At 40.1% G+C, this 20,426-nt stretch overlaps 1 protein-coding gene across 9 annotated transcripts in view; it reads right to left on the reverse strand.

The window, feature by feature from the left end:
- Window positions 1-20,189, reverse strand: part of RABGAP1 (RAB GTPase activating protein 1) — a 148,788-nt gene extending 128,599 nt beyond the window's left edge. Inside the window, exons 1-2 of one of the 9 annotated variants that reach the window (XM_067040772.1) lie at window positions 20,091-20,189; window positions 4,755-4,954 (exon numbers count right to left, since the gene is read on the reverse strand). In XM_067040772.1, coding sequence (XP_066896873.1) covers window positions 4,755-4,904 — 150 coding nt within the window. In that variant the 5' untranslated portion in view covers window positions 4,905-4,954; window positions 20,091-20,189. Of the gene's footprint in view, window positions 1-4,754; window positions 4,955-20,085 lie in introns of all 9 variants that reach the window. The other 8 variants (XM_067040774.1, XM_067040775.1, XM_059073035.2 and 5 more) reach the window with 8 other exon arrangements.
- Window positions 20,190-20,426: the final 237 nt, after the last annotated feature.

Below are 20,426 nucleotides of genomic sequence, written 5' to 3' on the forward strand. Positions count from 1 at the left end.
CGCCGCAACTACTGAGCCTGTGCTCTAGAGCCCGTGAGCCACAACTACTGAGCCCACAGACTGCAACTACTGAAGCCCACATGCCTAGAGCCCGTGCTCTGCAGTGAGAAGCCACCGCAGTGAGAAGCCCGCACACTGCAATGAAGAGTAGCCCCCGCTTACTGCAACTAGAGAAAGCCCACGCGCAGCAACGAAGACCCAACACAGCCAAAATAAATAAATAAATAAAATAATTTTTAAAAAAATTTGGAAAGTTTTCAATCATTATGTCTCTAAATAAGCTTTCTGCCCATTTCTCCCTCTCCTGTCCTTCTGGGACTCCAATATTGCATAGACTGATCATTTTAGTGGTATGCCACAGTTCACACTATGAACTGGGCCAGCTGGCCATGGGCCAGCTTTCTTCACTCCTTTTCATTTTCCCTCTGTTCTCAGACTAGATAATTTCAAATAATCTGTCTTGTACTTCACAATACTTTCATCTGCTTGATCCAGTGTTTTGATGCTCTCTATCACATTTGTTTTCCCTAAGATGATGATGAGTGCTCGAGTGTGTGGTTTCTTCCAATCCCACAGAATCAGGTTGACTTTTTGCATGTGCTCACTAGCCATTTGCAAAGACTCACACATACCATTCTTGCCCTCAGGTTTGTGCACAGGGAGACAGCCACAGGGTAGGGACCCGTTTGGGTGAGGAGTGTGGAGCTCAGGGTGGCCATGGGCCAGCTGGGGGATTGGCAGGGGAGGTGTCACCAGTGGCTCATGGGTGGGCTTCCTGAGGGAGTCCCCAAAGCAGTTAATAGGATCCACGCCCCTCTGATATGTTCCATTCCCAACCTTGGCTGCTCTTCTTCCAGCACAACTGTCGACCCCCAGGTTATCCTGTTTGTAGCTCAGTACTCTGATGGAGTGAGAAAGAAATGGGCCTTTCTGGCAGTGCACCACAAAGCTGGGAAAGCCAGGTGCTCAATCACACACTCTCACTTTCCCCCATGGAAGAAATCATGAGCTAAATATCTGCTGGCACTGAGCTGTGCCACCTTGGGGGTGGGGTGACACACATAAAATGAAACTGTTCCTTTCATTGCCTTCAATGGGTTCAATCTTGGATGTTTATGCCCCAATAATGTGCTGGAACTTCTCTGCTGGACTCCTGGACTTCCATGAAGACACTCTCATCCATTAGTGTCTAAATTGGTGTTCTTTGAGAGTAGGACGGTAGAAAACTCCTGTACTGCCATTTTGATGACATTTCTTTCCATTAATTCTTTCTTTTGCCCATTGAAATTTACTGTTGAGCCTCTCCAGTAAACTCCTCATTTCAGTTATTGTGCTCTTCCACTTCGGAATTTCCATTTGGTTCTTTTTTTGTAATTTCTATCTCCTTAATGATATTTTCTATTTGATTTTACAGTCATCATACTTTATTTCTTTTTTTTTTTTTTTTTTTTTTTTTTGGTATGCGGGCCTCTCACTGTTGTGGCCTCTCCCGTTGCGGAGCACAGGCTCCGGACGCACAGGCCCAGCGGCCATGGCTCACGGGCTCAGTCGCTCCGCGGCATGTGGGATCTTCCCGGACCAGGGCACGAACCCGTGTCTCCTGCATCGGCAGGCGGATTCTCAACCACTGCGCCACCAGGGAAGCCCCAATACTTTATTTCTTTAAGCATGATTTCTTTTAGTTCATTGAACATATTAATAATGGCTACTTTCAAAGTTTGCATATTAAGTCCAATATGTGACTCTCACAAGCAGTATGTGCTGCCTTTTTACAAATGATGTATGGGTAATATTTTCTTGTTTCTTCGCATGTCTCATATTTTGTGTTGGAAACGAGATATTTTAGGTAATACCTTGTTCCAGTTCTCGGTACTGGTCTCCACACCCTAGAACTTATTTTTTATGCTTGCTTGTTTGTTTAGTGACTAGCTGACTTATTTTAGTAAATTCTATTCCCCTAATTCCCATGGTGTTAAACCTTTGATGTTGCTCCTCTGGGGTAATTTGGATTTGCCTTCAGTCATCCTGCGATAGTAGTTTTGGCAGAATGCTCTGTCTCTATGATTACATGTGGATATTAAACACCACTAACTGTGGCTGATTTGCTCAACAGTTTTCAACAATCCACTAAGGTAATAAACTGCTCCACAGAATAAACCAATCAAATCAGGATACTTTGACAGGAGAGCTCCAGAGGTCAATGTTTGAGATCTGTCCCTAACACAGGTGGTCTTCTCCCTGCAAGCCTACAGTTAAACCGTATGTTCAACCAATCTAAGTCTCTTCCCAATTACCTTTCACCACAGCCTCCACTGTTTTTGAGGGTACCCTTAGGCTTGAACTTCTCTACACTCTTGTAAATATGATTTTAAAAATTTATTTATTTATTTATTTATTTTGGTTGCATTGGGGTTTTTTTGGTTGTTGCTGTGTGCAGGCTTTCTCTAGTTGCAGCGAGCGGGGGCTACTCTTCGTTGCAGTGCGCGGGCTTTTCATTGCAGTGGATTCTTTTGTTATGGGGCACAGGCTCTAGGTGTGCGGGCTTTAGTAGTTGTGGCTCGCGGACTCTAGAGCACAGGCTCAGCAGTTGTGGCACACGGGCTTAGTTGTTCTGCAGCATGCGGTATCTTCCCGGACCAAGGCTAGAACCCATGTCCCCTGCATTGGCAGGCGGGTTCTTAACCACTGAGCCACCAGGGAAGCCCTCTGCTGTAAATAAAGTCGGTTCCTTTGGGAAGAGATTAGGAGCTGTTTTATGGCCCACTTCTCACTGCAGGCAAAATCTCTGAGCTATAGCTATGAAGTTGGGAGTGTAGACAATGACATACTTCTCTCTGTGCGGCACATCTTCAGCAAATGAGTATTTGGTAGGTGTAGGAGGTTGCGTAGTAATCTCCGGTATTTTTGACTTCCCTCTATTAGTGTGGAACCACTACCTTACATGCCAGAGCCACAGTAAGGGTAAGGGTAAGGGGTATTGGGCTCTCAGTATTCTCAGCAGCACTGTGCCCTACGTAGAGCCTTCATCCCAGAAGTAAGGTCTGGCAAAAAAAAGGCAGCCCCTACCACTCATTCACACTTGGCCAGCAAAAGGTGATGAGGAATGCTCTCATCCTGCTCTTCACTGGAAGACAGCACTCCAAGTGGGAGCTATGGGGAAAGGAAACCCTATTTTCTTTACTGTACCTATCACGCATGGAGTTTACCATCTTGCTCAGCTGGGAGATGGGAAGTAAAAAACAAGTCTTGGTTCAAATACCACAGATTCTTAACCAAATCTTAGTAAATTTCTCTGAATAAATGTGTCTTCAATTGCTCTATGTCCTTTAGAACATTTCCATAGATTTTAATTTAAAAAACATAGTAATTGTCACCAATTTTGCTGGGGAATGGTTCTACAAAGCTCACACCATCCATACTGGCTGTCTCAGCCAGTGAACACAAAGCTCTCCAAAAATCCCCTTCACATTTATAATAAAGTCCAAATTCCTACTAAGCTTTACAAAGTGCTGCATGATCCAGTTCCTACACATCACTTGATCTCATACTTTAGCACTTTTTATTTACTTTATTTACTCTGCTCTAATCTCTGTCCTAAAAAGGGTAGTCTTCCTCAGGGTCTTTTTATTTTCTGTTCCCCGTGGAAAGTGCTTTTTCACATTTCTCCATGAACAAGTTCTTCCTCATTTAATTCAGATCTCTGCTCAAATGTCATTTCAAGACATTCTCTAAAACTGTACCTGCCATTCACTCTTTTTTTTTTTTTGCGGTACGTGGGCCTCTCACTGCTGCGGCCTCTCCCGTTGCGGAGCACAGGCTCCGGACGCGCAGGCTCAGCGGCCATGGCTCACGGGCCCAGCCGCTCCGTGGAATGTGGGATCTTCCCAGACCGGGGCACGAACCCGTAATCCCCTGCATCGGCAGACAGACTCTCAAGCACTGCGCCACCAGGGAAGCCCGCCATTCACTCTTTATCCATGTATTCTGCTTTGATTTTCTTCAAAGCACCAAAATTTACTTAACATATTCATTTTCCTATTTGCTTAGAGTCTGTTTCCCCATTTGATTAAAAGCTCTAGGAGGGCAGGGGGCTTTGCTTGCCTTATTTGCTACTGTATCCCGAGTATTTATAACAGTACTTGGCACAAAGTCAATACTCAGTAAACACTTGTTGAATAAATAGACATAAATAAGAATCAAAATATTTTTAAAGCTACTTACATTTTAAGTGACATTAACAGGTAATCTGTTCTTACTTATATCCATAAAGAGCAAAACAGTAACAGAGTATGGGAAAAGAAGTTAATAGTGATTTATTTGGCTGAGAAAATATAAACAGAAATGGCCAAAAGCCAGGAATTTTAAGTTCTGTTTTAGTAATTCTAAAACTTATTTTTATAAATAGCACTGCAGACCTGCCACTGCCTTTACACTACATACACCAGGCCCAAAAGAAACAATCACCTCTAACTCAATGGGAACATGAAAACAATACTAAAATAACAAATGTTTATACTATGATCACTAGCTTTTACAGTTAGGGATATCAGAAGATTTAGAAACTAATCAAATTGAAAATCCTTAATCAGATATAAATTTGTCACTATCACTAATTATAAATAAAACGCGTTAGCATTAAAAAAAGAAAGGATACTATTTCCATGTCCTCACTTTCACTCCATATACCTTCCTATTAAGGCCAAGTTTTGCTTTAGCAAGGCTAAGCAAAATAAATGTAGGTTATGTAGTTTTACCTTGAGTCCTGTTTTCTCGTCATCACTTCCATTATTTGTAGATGGTGTCTCATCTCCTTGCCTGGAAACCAAGACAAAATCTTCACTATTAAGAGTAGACACAGAGTCTGAGGAGACACTGATTTTTCCAACAGAAGCCTTGTCATCCATGACTCAAGAATGAAGCTCAACTCATGAATGATTAAATATTTTAAAAATGCCTGAAAAACAAAAATCATAAAGATACTCATATAGAATGTCTGCCAGATATTCAATTATGTTCTAATTTTTACAAAATACATATGGAAAAACTTAGGGGGAAAAAAAAAACTTCCAAAATCTTTCCCAAAGACTTTCACTACTTACAGTTTAGGCTTTTTATTCCAGATATAAGGGAATTTGATGAAACTGAGGGCCAAGGTACTTCAGATTTCAAATAAATAAACATATTCCCTTGAGAACAACTCTGCCTACCCACACTGATTTCTTTGGCATATATTTTAACTCTATTCTTTTTAGAGAAAAATTATGAAGTACTGAACTTGTTTTCTATCTTTTAATTTATAAACCTATATAAACAAATGAAATTGAAAGTGCTTAGGACAATAACTAAGGTTTTCCTAACAATGCTGATACTTATACTAACAACATGTTTTAAGAAACAAAATTCCATATTAACCCCCCCCCAAAATAAATTCAAGGCAAGCATAAATTCTAGAGCAGGGAAATACCTTACATAGCAAGAAATTAGAAGTCTATTAAAAACTCAATATTCCTATCCCACAGTTTCTTAGAATTCAACTCAATATGAACATTACCAATAAAAGAGTTTCATGCCAAAAATTTCCAGCAAGAAATTAAAAATGTGTCAATTATGAAAAGCTATTCAATTATTTATTGACTCATGGAATAAAACTCGAACTCATTTACCATTTAAAAACCTGGTTCTGGGGCCTTCCCTGGTGGTCCAGTGGTCAAGAATCCACCTTCCAACGCAGGGGACGAGGGTTTGAGCCCTGGTCAGGGAACTAAGATCCCACACGCCTCGGGGCAAATAAGCCAGTGTGCCCCAACTACTGAGCCCATGCGCTGCAACGAAAGATCCTGCATGCCACAACGAAGATCCCACAGCAAGGAAGACTCAATGCAGCCACATAAATAAATAAATTAATTAATTTTTAAAAATTCGTAAAAAGAAAAACCTGGTTCTGCATATTTTGTGGCAATGTTCCCATTTGGTTGCCAAAACAACAGAATAGACAATACAACATTATACTCAGAGAGCTTTAACCAATAAACAAAAGTTGCTCTAAAAAAAAAAGCTGTTCTTGCTGCATGCTCATCTTGTACCTCAAAGAGGTAAAGATTCTGAGAATCTGTTTAATCTCTCCAATTAAGAAGTCCTGATCTATGCTTTGGATTTTTAATTGAACATACATTTACTGAGCTTACACCATATGCCAAGCACTATTTTTTCCTCAGGCTAACATCTAGATAAACACATGGCAGCAAGAATTACACAATCCCTGAATACCATAGTTGGAAGAAAACCTAGAAATTATCAATACTGTTAAACAGATAAGGAAATGGCAACCCCAAGAGATGTAGGGTCATTTAATCAGGCATAACTAAAGCTCAAACCCTGGACTCCCTGCTGCTTTCTATTTAAACTAACTTCCTTGCTTAAAGGCTCTACGTTTCATAGGACTAAATCTAAATGTGTAGCGTAGCATTTAGAGATGCTTCAATGTACTTCTGAAAACTTTTTAAAAAATGTAGTTCTGCTTCATCTATGCAATGAATACTTACCAAGTGTCTAGTTTATAAATAGAATATGCTAAACAAGAAAAAATAGATTCTTGCCCAAAAGGAGTTTATAATTTAGAAGAGAACAGAGGCAAATTGAACAGGTTAATAGGTACTGATTTAGGGTAAAGAAAACTACGGAAACATGTTGGAAGAGTTAAAAAACATACTAGAGGAGGTAATGTCTTTGCCAAGGATATATATGTTAATACCTTGAGGTATCTGCCCTCATAGGATCCTTCTCTTAAAATGGTTCCCTTGCTTCTGTACTCAGACAACTAGAAATAATCGTTCATGATCTAATAACCCTCCTTTTCCAAGTGGCCTGCCCATTCTTTCCCCAGAGTCAAATGCACTGCCTGCCTTGTTTCGGTTCCCATAGCAATTTACATTTTTTACAGTACCTATTATGTTGTGTTACAATTTGATGTTGAGTCCCTGAACAGCAAATTTAATATTCATATATCTATTTCACAGATTAGGAAATTGAGGCTTAGAGAGACGGTGTAACTTGTTCAAGGTAACGGTTGTAATTTAACTGGTTAGAAGCAAAGCCAAAAATTGAACCAACATATATCTATGATTCCAGAAGCTAAGCTCTTCCCATTAGATTATGATGCTTTTCCAATGCTACAAATGTTTGGGTTTTGTTCCAAAATACTAAGTATCAGATAAAGGAGTCTCTGTCTTTTTTAGAACTTGTATTTTGGGTAAGGTTTTCATGCTTAATTAGTCTTTTTTCCAACTTTTAAAATGTTACTAATAGTAAGATAGCAGAGGGCCTGGGAGAGTTCCCTAAGGCTATGATCTCAGAGACACTGAGAACTTTCTACAGTATTCTAGACTCAAAAATAGTATACTTTGATATTTATACTATGAAACTGAGAGGATTTGGCAGGCTCAAAGTTCAACCTACTTTCTTTGAGGAGGTGACAAGAAAGTACACTTTATAAGATACTTTACTATTTGTTTTGGCACCTGAAAGTAACTGAATCACTCAGTGGGAATGGGATTTATCAAAACACTATGCGGTACAGGAAAGGTTATATAATAACACTCCTCTTCTCTGGCCTCCATGGGCAGAAGCGAAAAGGGAGCCCATGAGCTCCAAGGTCTCTGAATAAGACCACCCCTTCCCTGGCCTCCACAATAAAGAGGTGCCCCAGAACTTGGTATACTCCTGGCAAAATTCTAGAGTATTTACAACCTCTGTCTTGAGACCATAAGAACTAATTTTGTTGTCTTTAATCCCTACTTACACCAATAACCACACGAAGCCCCTCTACTCTAATTCCAATTCTCATGGACAATAAAGTATAAACTTCCTCCCCCAAATACCCTGCACTGCCATCCCTCTCTCTACTTTTCTCTATACCACCTATCACCATTTGACATGTTTTACATTTTAATCATTTGTTTTTAAGTATCATGTAAGCACAAGGGCAGGGATTTTTGCCTGTTTCATTAACTGCTGTATCCCTAACAAGTGAAAGAATGACTGGCACATAGTAGGTGCTCAAACATTTGCTAAAGAAATAGGATAAGTGGCAAATAAAGATGGAAAAGAACAAGAGCCACCCATGCAAAGGCAAGAGCAGCTTTTACAGACTGTCAGTAAGAACAGAAGTCATATTTGTGACAGTAAAGCACACAATTAAGAGTTAGGAAAAAATCCAAGTTAGTATGCTGGTTCTACTATTTAATAATAGTGTAAGCATGGTCACACCAAGCCTCAGTTTCCATAAATGAAAATGGTGTACTAGCTACCTCATGGAGCCATTATAAAAATTACTAAGGAATAGATATATGTATATCCAGGAGCCAACTGCTATTGAAGGGCTGTCAAGAGTCTTGATGATGGCCAGTTCTTTTCCATTTCATCACTCTCTTCATTAACTGGAGAGTGAAACTAACTTCCAATTTTAAAAGAATTAACAAGTAAAACTGATTTTGGAAATTCAATTTAGGAAACAATATTAGTGCAAAAATATATAACATTCTTAGTTTCATATTCTAATTTATTTATTCCTAACTAAATGTAAAGGAATACTTTGTATCTTTGTATAGTACTTTACAGATTACTAAAATATACACATTCTTTATCTCATTTTATCATCCTAACAATTCTGTAAGGTAGACAGAGTAAAGATTTTTATTCCACTTTAAATAAAATAATATACATATGAACACCCTGGTATTTGGTAGACACTCACAGTTTGTCTCCTTCTTATATAAGTGATGCGCCTAGACCCTCATAACATGTCCAGTTACCAACAGGGCCAGGTTGGTGAGTGCCAGTTCAGGGATGTTTCATTCTATCTCCTTTAATATGTCAACTAACTTAAAATGATAGGTAATTTTGCTTAATTATGCAACCTCATGCATCCAAACCAAAGGTTCAGTTATGTTATATCCTGCTCTGTAACATAAGTGACAATTCTATGCTCAACTATGCACTTCTGCAAAGATCATAGAAATAATGTACCTCAATCTTGTTGAATGAAAATTCATTTTAATTCTCAATCTCCTCTTAACACTATAAACCCAGCTAAAGGAAAGTGAAATGTAAAAGAACTAGCCATGGTAAAGGCTCTTTTGACAGTTCATCAAAAGTAGTCAGTTCCTGGATAATCAGTGTTTACCTTTTAAAAACTTGAACGTTTTGGGGGACAGAATACCGTCAGATATTTGTACTGTTTCTAACATCATTCACAGCAGTAACATAAACAGTGAACTTGCAGTGGTATGGATTTGCTAATGTGCAATTAGTAGAGGAAAAATCACCTCCCAATAAGTGATCTACCAAACTTGATAAAAGAGGTCTGTGTGATACTTGTAACTGAACTTGACATGCTTGAGACAAGTAAAATGTGCTAGTTCCCGGCCACTAGTTCAGCACTCTGGTTCATCTTTATTTCCTTGGTTTTCCTGAAAGTCTTCCTGAAGGAGAAGCACTAACTCCTCCTGCACTTCAATGGGACTCCCCACTCTCACTGAGCAGTCCCTCTCAAAATCTGGCTCCCCTACCTCTCACCAAGCTTCACTGTACATCCTCTTTTAAAAGCTGAATTCAAACCTTGTCTATGTGACCCTGGGTACTTTAACATTCTCTGAGCATCCATTCGGAATGGAAAAAAATATATATCTATAAAGATTAAAAAATCAACAATACAAAATTTCAAAACCCAAACTATTCTTTTCAGTTCTCATCTTACTTCTACCAGCTGAAATAAATGAAAATGCTGATCATTTCCATATTGTGAAACTCTTATCTTTTTGCTACCATTTTCTACCTCTGGTACCTTTTCCCAGCTGTCTTTTAAGTTCCTTTTTTCTGCCCACTCTTTATTTTTTCTTTAATTAAAAAAAATTATTTACTTTATTTATTTTTGGCTGCATTGGGTCTTCATTGCTGCACACAGGCTTTCTCTAGTTGTGGTGCAGGGGCTTCTCATTGCAGTGGCTTCTCTTGTTGTGGAGCATGGGCTCTAGGCAGGTGGGCTTCAGCAGTTGTGGCACATGGGCTCAGTAGTTGTGGCACGTGGGCTCAGTAGTTGTGGCACGCGGGCTCTAGAGTGCAGGCTCAGTAGTTGTGGCACATGGGCTTAGTTGCTCTGCAGCATGTGGGATCTTCCCAAACTAGGCTTGAATCTGTGTCCCCTGCATTGGCAGGCAGATTCTTAACCACTGCACCACCAGGGAAGCCCTTCTGCCCACTCTTTAAATTCATCTTGGCCTCCTTCTTGTTCCATACTTTCCCTTAGCTATCTCAGTACCTCATGTGGTTATAAATTTTTTTTGTATGCTGATGATACTGCAGCCCTGTCTTTCTCCCTAACTTCATGTGGGTGTTTGTTTTGTTTTGTTTTTTCTATTCAGTACTGAGTGTTTGACATGTGCCAGGCACTAGGTACAGTATTACGGAGAAAAAAGGTACTCTTTACCCTTGACAGGCTTACAGTAAAGAAAATGGACAAGTAAACAAGTAATTACAATAGAGTATAGTGCTTGGTATAATAGAGGTATGCAAATAATGTTATGTGAATACACAGGTGGGATCTGCTACATGTGCCCCACGTCCAAAGTAGACCCCATCTTCACGCAAGCATATTCTTCCTCATATCTCCCCTAACAGTGGTTAATAACCACTGATCCAAGACAGAAATGTCCCCCAAAATCCGTGACTCCTTTTCTCATTCTCCCTTGGGATTCTAATGGATTTTAGTTCCAAAACATACCCCAAATCTATTCCTTCTTTGCCATCTTTCGTGTCACTGACTTGAGTACTTCATTCTCTTTCAACTTAGCTACAACGTAAGTCTCCCTTCCTAGACTCTCTCTAGTCATTATCAAGGCCTGATAGTTAATTTCTAAAATTCAGATTTGGTCATACATCCCACCCCTTCCTTTGACTGCTCCTGAATGAAAACAGAAAAAAATCCAAACTCTTTATATCATTAGTTCTTAAAAATCTGGAGCCAATCTATCATTCTAGTTTTATCTCCTTCTATCAAACCATACCAGACAACTCACCAAATATATCATGCATTTTTATGCTTTCAAGGTTTTGCTCATGCCATTTCTTAGGCTAGGAATGTGACTTCATTTCCCCCATTAGTCCTTCTTCCCCACCAGCAACGCTGTGATAACAATCAAATATTCAACCTCCCCTTTTCCCTTCTGAAACATTCCTTATTTCCCTCTAGGGCTCCTAAGGCTTTTTGTTTGCTTGCTTTTTAATTTTATCACAGAATTACAGCATTTATCACACCGTAAAATGTTATACATCTTTTCTCCTATACTATATTGATCATTCATTGCAGAAACAATTACTTAGTATAAACCACCATGGTAAATACTGGGAATACAATGAGCACACATAGTCCCTTTGAACTACTTGTGGACAGGGATCTTAGGTTTTCTTCATATTATCTTCATATCCTTGCTATGGCAGTCCTCAATAAATGTGATTGGATGAATAATACTCTTTCATCAGTGTTTAAGTGATAGAGTCTGTGTAATGTGAGATGGACAAATGACAAATATGATACACTACAAGCGTGTCTGGGATGTGGATATGAATGACAACTGGAAAAAAGAGACTCAAAAAGAACTACCCTTGAGTGTGCCTGACTGACTCTTCATCAAGTTTCTAACTGTGAAAACCAGTTAAACAACACTGAGCCACAAAACATACCTTGGATTCCCTTTGTACCAAAACACTCAACACTTCCCTCCCAATCCTCATCATTTTTGTTTGCTCAACCAGTGAAAAAATGAGCACAGCTTTAGGGAATCTTAAGGAGGATACTTAAATCATCTTGCTAAATCTAAAGAGAGAACAATGCTTAGCAGTTCCTGAGTATCAATTATATATGCCCAACACGGTACTTAGAAGCTTTATATGCATTATTACTAATCGTTATATTAACCTTGCCAGAAAGGTATAAACGTCATATGACAGACAAACTGAGGCTTAGACTGGTTCAATAACTTGCTTAAGTTCACAGAGACAATTATAGAACTTGATCCAAACTCAGGTATCTAGGTGCCTATGTCCTTTTCAGGAATGCATCTCTCCTCCTCCTTGGTGTTCCTATCACCATTCTCTTCCCATTCCAATCCATACTCTAGGCTGCTCCCAGTTATATATATACCCTTCTAAAACACAGATCTGCTAAGATTACTCTCTGCTGAGAAAAAGACAAGTCAGGAAGTAGCAAGACAGTCAAGTCTCAAAGATGCTGTAGCAGGCCAATTCTTGTGGGTTTGTAGCTCTTTAAAATTAAACCACAAAGTCATTTTTAAAAATCAAACAATCTTAATCTCAGCTTTTTTCTTTTTTTCTGGCTTTGAGATTTGTTTCCCTGCATTGGTTTTCATATGAACTTCTCACAGCCTATCCCTGGGAAGGGTAGGACAAATCTAACAAAACTCAGTAGAAAATCATCCCGTCTTTAGAAAAATAAATTCCTTTCCACCACTGCTAATTGCTAAACAATAGATGTGTCTTTGTTTAAGTCTGACTTTGAATTTGGGGGCTGTTTCTTTGAATTATTTTAGTGAGCTAAGAGAACCACATTAATTTAATCCTTCTGAATAATTTCAGCTTAGCTTTAAAAACCAAAAAGAAAATATAACTTAATCATCTTGGGCCTACAGCACATAAAGGCAAGAAAAACCAGATTATCTAATAGTCACTTTTAGGCAAATTTTAACCCATAATGCCTGTGACAATTAACTTCTTTAAACTATGAAGTGACTCTTTTACTTCAATTCCAGATGAACTATAAAAGATAGCTTAACTATAGGAATATAATAACTCATAAGACAAAAGTTTTTTAATTTTTAAAAAGATTTTAAAAGTTTTAATCTTTAAAAATTGTGGTTAAATGTACATAACATAAACTTTACCATTTTAGCCATTTTTAAGTGTATAGCTCTGTGGCTTTAAGTACATTCACATTGTGCAACCATCACCACCAACCCATCTCTACAACGTTTTCATCTTCCCCAACTGAAACTCTGTACCTATTAAATTCCAACTCCTGTTCCCCCAGGCAACCAACATTCTACTTTGTCTCTATGAATCTGACTAGTCTAGGTATCTAACATAAGTAGTAGAATCATATGGTATTTATACTTTTATGGCTGGCTTATTTCACTTAGCATGTCTTCTAAGTTCATCTATGTTGTAGCAGGTGTCTGAATTTCCTTTCTTTTTAAGGTCAAATAGCATTCCATGGTATGTATATAACACCTTTTGTTTATCCATTCTCTGGTCAATAAAAGTTCTAAAAGCCTAATTTTAACTTTATAGGATCTTTAGGATAAAACTCACAAAATCAATACAGAAAAGTGCTTAAAGACCACAGCCGGGCTTCCCTGGTGGCGCAGCGGTTGAGAATCCGCCTGCCGATGCAGGGGACGCGGGTTCATGCCCCAGTCCGGGAAGATCCCACGTGCCGCGGAGCGGCTGGGCCCGTGAGCCGTGGCCGCTGCGCCTGCGCGTCCGGAGCCTGTGCTCCGCGACGGGAGAGGCCGCAACAGTGAGAGGCCCGCGTAGCGCAAAAACAAAACAAAAACAAACAAACAAACAAAAAAGAAGACCACAGCCAATGTTCTCAGAGTTACTTCTCACTTTCTCAATTACTAATCAAGCTTCATTAAGACTTTTTAAAGTTAACAGTCTGGTATTACATTGAAAAACCAACTGGGATTTGAACTCCTCAGTCCTTTTTGACTTAATTTGGACAATATTATAGTTTCAGTTTTCTCATACATAAAATGAGGGGAACAAACCCTTTCTACTCTTCTGTGAATGAGAATATCCAGGAAAGGGGTGGGGAGTGGGAATGCCAGGTGCTTCCCAGTCCTAATCCATGATGTAAGCATAATTAGTTCCATTTTTACAAATGAAGAAACTGAGAATCAGAATCCTTAAGTATCTTACCTTCAGTCATATATTAAGTAAGTTCAAGACTTGGGATATCTATATCTTTCTGATTCCAAAGTTCACACTCTACCTGCTATATCTTGATGCTTTTAATGAAAGGTACAAAAAGTAAGAAGTGGGGATGAAATGCACATAAAACAATTCACTTAACTCTGTGTTGATTATCTGAGTGCAATACTGCTGACACCTGAAAAAAATAAACCACATAAGTGGTTTTCCCATGTTCCTTTGGCTATTTCAGAAAACAGCACTTTAGTTTTTTGCAGAACTGTAGGTATGTTGGCTTTATGCCCCTTCAACACAATATCTCTGAAGCTAAATTTTAAAATTATTTGGATGCCATTGCCCCAAGAGAAACCCACCTCTGGGAATACAGGGAGAGTTAGTTTATGTTAATGTATCTGCCAAAAAGTTCGTTCGGGTTTTTCCACAAGATGTTATGGGAAAACCTAAATGAACTTTTTTGCCAACCCAATACTACTCATTCACAAAATCAGATTATACTTCAAACGTCAGTAATATACATGTTTTGTAAAAGTATCCTTCTATTTACTTTTTCTGGAATGGATTTCTAAAGCATAATATAATTTACACTAGCGTTCTATAAATATAGAAACATAAATATTTTTAAGTAATGCAGGATTTCCTAAAGACTTTTTCTGAACTTCTCTGGTGGTGCGCTGTTTCAGAATCCGCCCGCCAATGCAGGGGACACAGGTTCAATCCCTGGTCTAGGAAGATCCCACATGCCCTGGAGAAACTAAGCCTGTGTGCCACAACTACTGAGCCTGCACTCTAGAGCCCGCAAGCCACAACTACTGAAGCCCGTGAGCCCTAGGGCCCGTGTGCCACAACTACTGAGCCCACAGGCTGCAACTACTGAAGTCCGTGCACCTAGAGCCCGTGCTCCGCAACAAGAGAAGCCATTACAGTGAGAAGCCCGTGCACCGCAATGAAAAATAGCCCTCGCTTGCCGCAACTAGAGAAAGCCTGCGCGCAGCAACAAAGACCCAATGCAGCCAAAAAAAACCAAAAAACAAAAACAAAAACACCACTTTTCCTGCTTTCAGGAAATTAGTCAATATAGCTCCTTCTCATCCACAGCGAAGAATATGCATCTATTCCATTTAGAATATCTGTCTATACTTTGATCTGAAATGTTTAAACTATGTGAATTTAATGCTAAGTAAGCAAATCATCTGATAAATAACCAAAGCCTGAGATTAATGCAGTAAATATGGTTTCTCTTTTCCATGACCTCTGATTTTCAAGGGAATGTGGGTAGACAAACCATGAATGTTTGGCAGAAGACACACAAGTATCCTGAATCTTCTGATACAAGAATGCCCTGGTCCATAGTTATACAAGGAAGGTGGGACATTTGTTAAGTGTGTTGAATAGAGGGTGGGCAACCAAAAAACATTTACTGAGCACTTTCACTCACAGCACTGGGATAGGCACCACATAAGAAGATAAAAGAGTTCACATATATTTAATTTAGTTTCACAGACGTTTTTTAAACCTATCTAAAAAGTTCTTTTCTCACAACCCAAAAGCAAAAAAATAAAGATTAAAAAAAAAGATGTTTCTGCTAGGGAACAGTTTTTTATCTAAGAATTAGCTTTTGAGGTTAGATAGAAATCAGATTTTTCTTCAATTCACAGAGAACTCAACAGGTAACTACAATAAAGATATAACCATTTCTCTTTTGCAGGTATATCAGAGGTCTATTCATAGGAAATCATGTATCACAGTAAAAAAGAGTTATATGACATGTTTCTACTCTCACCTTGTCAGAATCCATTTATCAGCATATTTAAAAGGCATGAGAGAACTTCCCTGGTGGCATAGTGGTTAAGAATCTGCCTGCCAATGCAGGGGACACAGGTTCGAGCCCTGGTCCGGGAAGATCCCACATGCCGTGGAGCAACTAAGCCCGTGCACGGCAACTACTGAGCCTGCGCTCTAGAGCCCACGAGCCACAACTACTGAAGCCCACATGCCACAACTACTGAAGCCCACCCACCTAGAGGCCATGCTTCACAGCAAGAGAAGCCACCGCAACGAGAAGCCCGTGCACTGCAACGAAGAGTAGCCACCGCTCGCCGCAACTAGAGAAAGACCGCGCACAGCAACGAAGACCCAACGCAGCCAAAAATAAATTTATTAAAAAAAAAAAAAAGCATGAGTTTATTACCCTATGGTAAAAGCATTAAAATGATTAACTCATGGCTCTTCATAATAGTATTATACAAATGCCCAACATTTAATCCAATTTAGCCTTGAATGCTGTCTCTTAATACCCATGATATTTAAAATACTGTTCCCAAAGAAAGATTCTGTGTATCAATTCCTTTTCCTGACACAAGGGGCACCCTCAGAAGCTGGAAAACAAGATGATAACCACAGATTCTTGGTTATAATTACCAAAGTGTACAAATAAGGAAAAATGGGAAAAAGAAATTTTTTAAATAGTCAAATTATTGTTAAGTTTTGAGAGTTAATAACGTTTTGTTAACGTTACCACAGAAACTAATTTGCTAATGTACCTTAAGAGATGCCATATTTGGGACTTCCCTGGTGGTGCAGTGGCTAAGACTCCACGCTCCCAATACAGGGGGCCCGGGTTCGATCCCTGATCAGGGAACTAGATCCTGCATGCCGCAACTAAAAGATTCCACACGTCGCAGCTAAGACCCGGCACAATCAAATAAATAAATAAACATTAAAAAAAAAAAGAGAGATGCCATATTTTATTATGGAGAAAAATTTATTGCCACAAAGATTAACAGATGCCAAGAAGTAGTGATTTATTACACAAAAGCTGATGCAACCTTAACTGGAGATAAGTAACAACCACGCATTAACTCCTAAGAGGTGCAAACCTCCAAATCTGGCAGCACGGCTATACAATTAAGATTTACTTCTCATGTTTTACAGCCAAGGCAATATATACTATTTAATGTCAAGCATGAACTTAAGAACAAATTTAGGGCTTTATTTTTACTATTTTATGATCCTCGGAGAAAGGGATTTGGAGGAAAAGTTAGGCCTTATAGAACTCTACTAGATAGAAAGAACAGCCTTCAAAAAGTTCTGGTGATTACCTCAGAGTACTATAGTTGCTTTGGCAAGAGGAAAACTTCCAGGCTAAATTCTATAAACTAGAGTGTTCATGACTTGCAAACTGCCATATTTGGTCAGACTTTGCACATGAAGAGAAACAGGCAGTTAGGGGCCAACAAAAGTCATTATAAGTTTCAGTGTCTATCCAGTATTGCTTTGACTTACAATTCTTCTAAAGAATAAGGATCTCTGGGTCAACACAAACTGGAGAGGGTCGGGGGAGACCAGGTAACCATTTTATGCCAAAAGAAACAGCTGTTAAATTAGTATGTTTTATCATGTATACCCATGGACAGCCAAATCCTTGGCTTTGGATTTTCTTTCTTTAAAATCTAACCACGGAAAATCAATAAAACAAGGCAATTACATACAAAGCACCCAAATGTCATGCCAAACTCTGCTTTATGTACACTGGTTAAATTAGCACTTCTTTAACGTTGGAGTTCTATCTCCAAGAAAGATTATTTAACAGTTTTATATACATTCATTTCACATGCTTGCAAAGTGTGATATCTGATTATATTGACAACTACAAAGATAACACTTGGGCAGCATATGCTAGAACCTCAGCACATAAGTATCTATAAAGACGCTCAACAGTAGAACTGATGTAAACTAATTATTTTCTGAAGCCTGTACTCAAAGGTCACTGTTAAAATAATCACTGTGAAATGGTGAGACCTTCATGGTAGGCTTCACTTAAGCTGGAAACACTTTAGCTGGAAACATGCTCAACAAAAGATAATGACTTCTTTAAAAGAATTTGGGCTGTAAAGTTTAGCTGGAAATATGCTCAGTAGTAGAAAATGACTTCTTTAAAGAATCTAGGCTATGGGACTTCCCTGGTGGCACAGTGGTTAGGAATCCACCTGCCAATGCAGGGAACACGTGTTCATGCCCTGGTCCGGGAAGATCCCACATGCCAAGGAGCAACTAAGCCCGTGTGCCACAACTACTGAGCCCGTGCTCTAGAGCCTGCGAGCCCCAATTACTCAGCCCATGTGCCACAACTACTGAAGCCCGTTCTCCACGAGAAGCCACCGCAATGAGAAGCCTACACACTGCAACTAGAGAAAGCCCGTAAGCAGCAACGAAGACCCAACGCAGCCAAAAATAAATAAAAATAAATTTATTTTTTTAAAAAAGAATGTAGGCTGTAAAGTTGAGATACGTTTACGAAAAACCATGTCCCCTCATGTAGATAATGTGAATACACTTCTTCCAATATGCAATAGAAAAGATAGGAAACAGGTGCCTTCACTTTTACAGAGTCCCACTAGACTACCATTTTATCCAGGTTAAGCACCTGTAAACTGCTAATAAAACACTATGCCAAAATCAACTATACCTCAATAAAAATTTTTTTTTAAGTAAAAAAACAAAAAAAAACCCACTATACCAAATAATGACAAAATGTATATAGTTGATAGGTTAACTACCTAAATATATACCTTAATACCGATGAGCTGTTAATTAACTGTAAAATGAGTTACAAAACTGAAATGAAAAGTGTACCACAACATAGCAATAGTTCAATTTTAATTATGAAGTTGTTAATAAAGCTATATGTGAATCTTAAATGTTACCAATAAATACAAATCAATCATGGATTCAAATTTCATTAATGGAAACTGAGGTCTACAAAGGAGGATTATAAAGAACTCTGCCCCTTATTCATTTTCAATTTTTATAAGTAAATTCGAATAAAAGCCTTAAATATATATTAAAATAGCACCTTATACACGCTAGAATTAAGGCCAGCAGGTCCTTCGTTAAAAAAAAAAAAAAAAAAAAAATTGAACGTGCACTCCCTTGGCACCTAAGCTTTTTTTCAACTTTCCAAACATCAGTTTTATGTGGAAACTCAGTTCAATTTACTCTCTTTGGTTTTTTCTCTTCCTAAATAAACAAAGCAGCTGGAAACAGACACACTCGCGACTTACTACTCAAGCCACATGTATGTGAATACAGGTATTTACCTGAATGAACATATCAAATGAATTGTGAAACCCGTCTCTGGCAGTTTTTTTTTTTCCACTGACAAACAAAAAAGCCAAAAGATCTCCAATTCAAGCTGGAACAAGATTTAAACTAACGGAGCACTTGTAGCGTGCGCACCAGCAGCACGATCACTTAACACGGTCTGCTAGGACTTTTATTCCAAGTTAAAGTATGGAGATGACTTTAAAGCAGGTGCATATGATTACAATCCGAATGTTAGAAGGGAAGGAACACCAAAGTACTACCAGGTAATGGACAGAGAAACTCCTGGAAGTCTGGGGTTATCCTCGGGCTTTGCTGAACACCTAAAGTCCTGAAGGTTGCTGGGAATCACGATACAGCAATGAGGTATCGGGGGCAGATACTTAAAGTATCTGGGGAGAGGGGGATACCAGGGACACTTCGATTGCAGGCGGGGAAAATAAGACAGAAACGTCAACACGAGATGGCAGACCGACACTAGCATAAAGCAAGCCTTTCAAATTAGGCGCAGCGCAGGAAGCTAGCCTGAGGCCGAAGCCAGCCTAATCACAGGTACAGGCCCAGCGGGCAATGGGGAGAAACTGAGGCTGAGGGAGCGGCCAGATTCCCAAATAGGACCTGTACCCAGACGTAAGTCAAGAGACAAACCGGCTTTGCGGGGGGGGGGGGCGAGAAGGACGGCCGCAGCTGAAGGACTGGTAAGACTCACACCCACCCAGACAGGGGGAACCGGTTTGGGCAGGGGCTGCCGGAACGTTCCCGCTTGCGCATGCGTCCTCCCCCCACGGCCGCGACTCCCCCTCCCCCCCAATCACTGCTCCCCTCAGAACCCGGCTAGTCGAGGGAGCTGAGCGCAGTCACGCCTGCCCCGCTCCGCGGGATGAGAACACGGCTTGGCCTCCCGCAGGGGCCGTCGGAGGATCCCCCCGAGCTTGGTGGATGGAAGGGTGGGAGGAGGAGTGGGGGGAAACACGGCCCTACCCTACCCGCCGTCTCCTTCTCTGCGGCCCGCCGTTCGCCGTCCCGGAGGCTCCGCCGCCTGGGCCTCCCCAGCCGCCCTGCCCCCGCCCTCCCCGCCCCCTACTCACGTGAGAGGCTCCTTCCGCCCTCCGCCCCGCCTACTGCCCTGTCTCATAGGCCCACGGCAAAGCCGAGCGGCCCCATTGGCCCAACAACAGGCGGCGGGGGCGTACTTCCTTTCCTCGAAGCCCCACCTGGGCTTTTAGCCCGCCTCCGGAGTCTGCATCTGCGTGGAGTCTGCACTCTGGGAGCAGGACTGAGCGCCGTGCTGTGTCCGCGCTTGGGCCGATAGCGGCTCTGTA

This window comes from Kogia breviceps, chromosome 8 (genome assembly GCF_026419965.1).
Source record: "Kogia breviceps isolate mKogBre1 chromosome 8, mKogBre1 haplotype 1, whole genome shotgun sequence".
NCBI lineage: Eukaryota > Metazoa > Chordata > Mammalia > Artiodactyla > Physeteridae > Kogia > Kogia breviceps.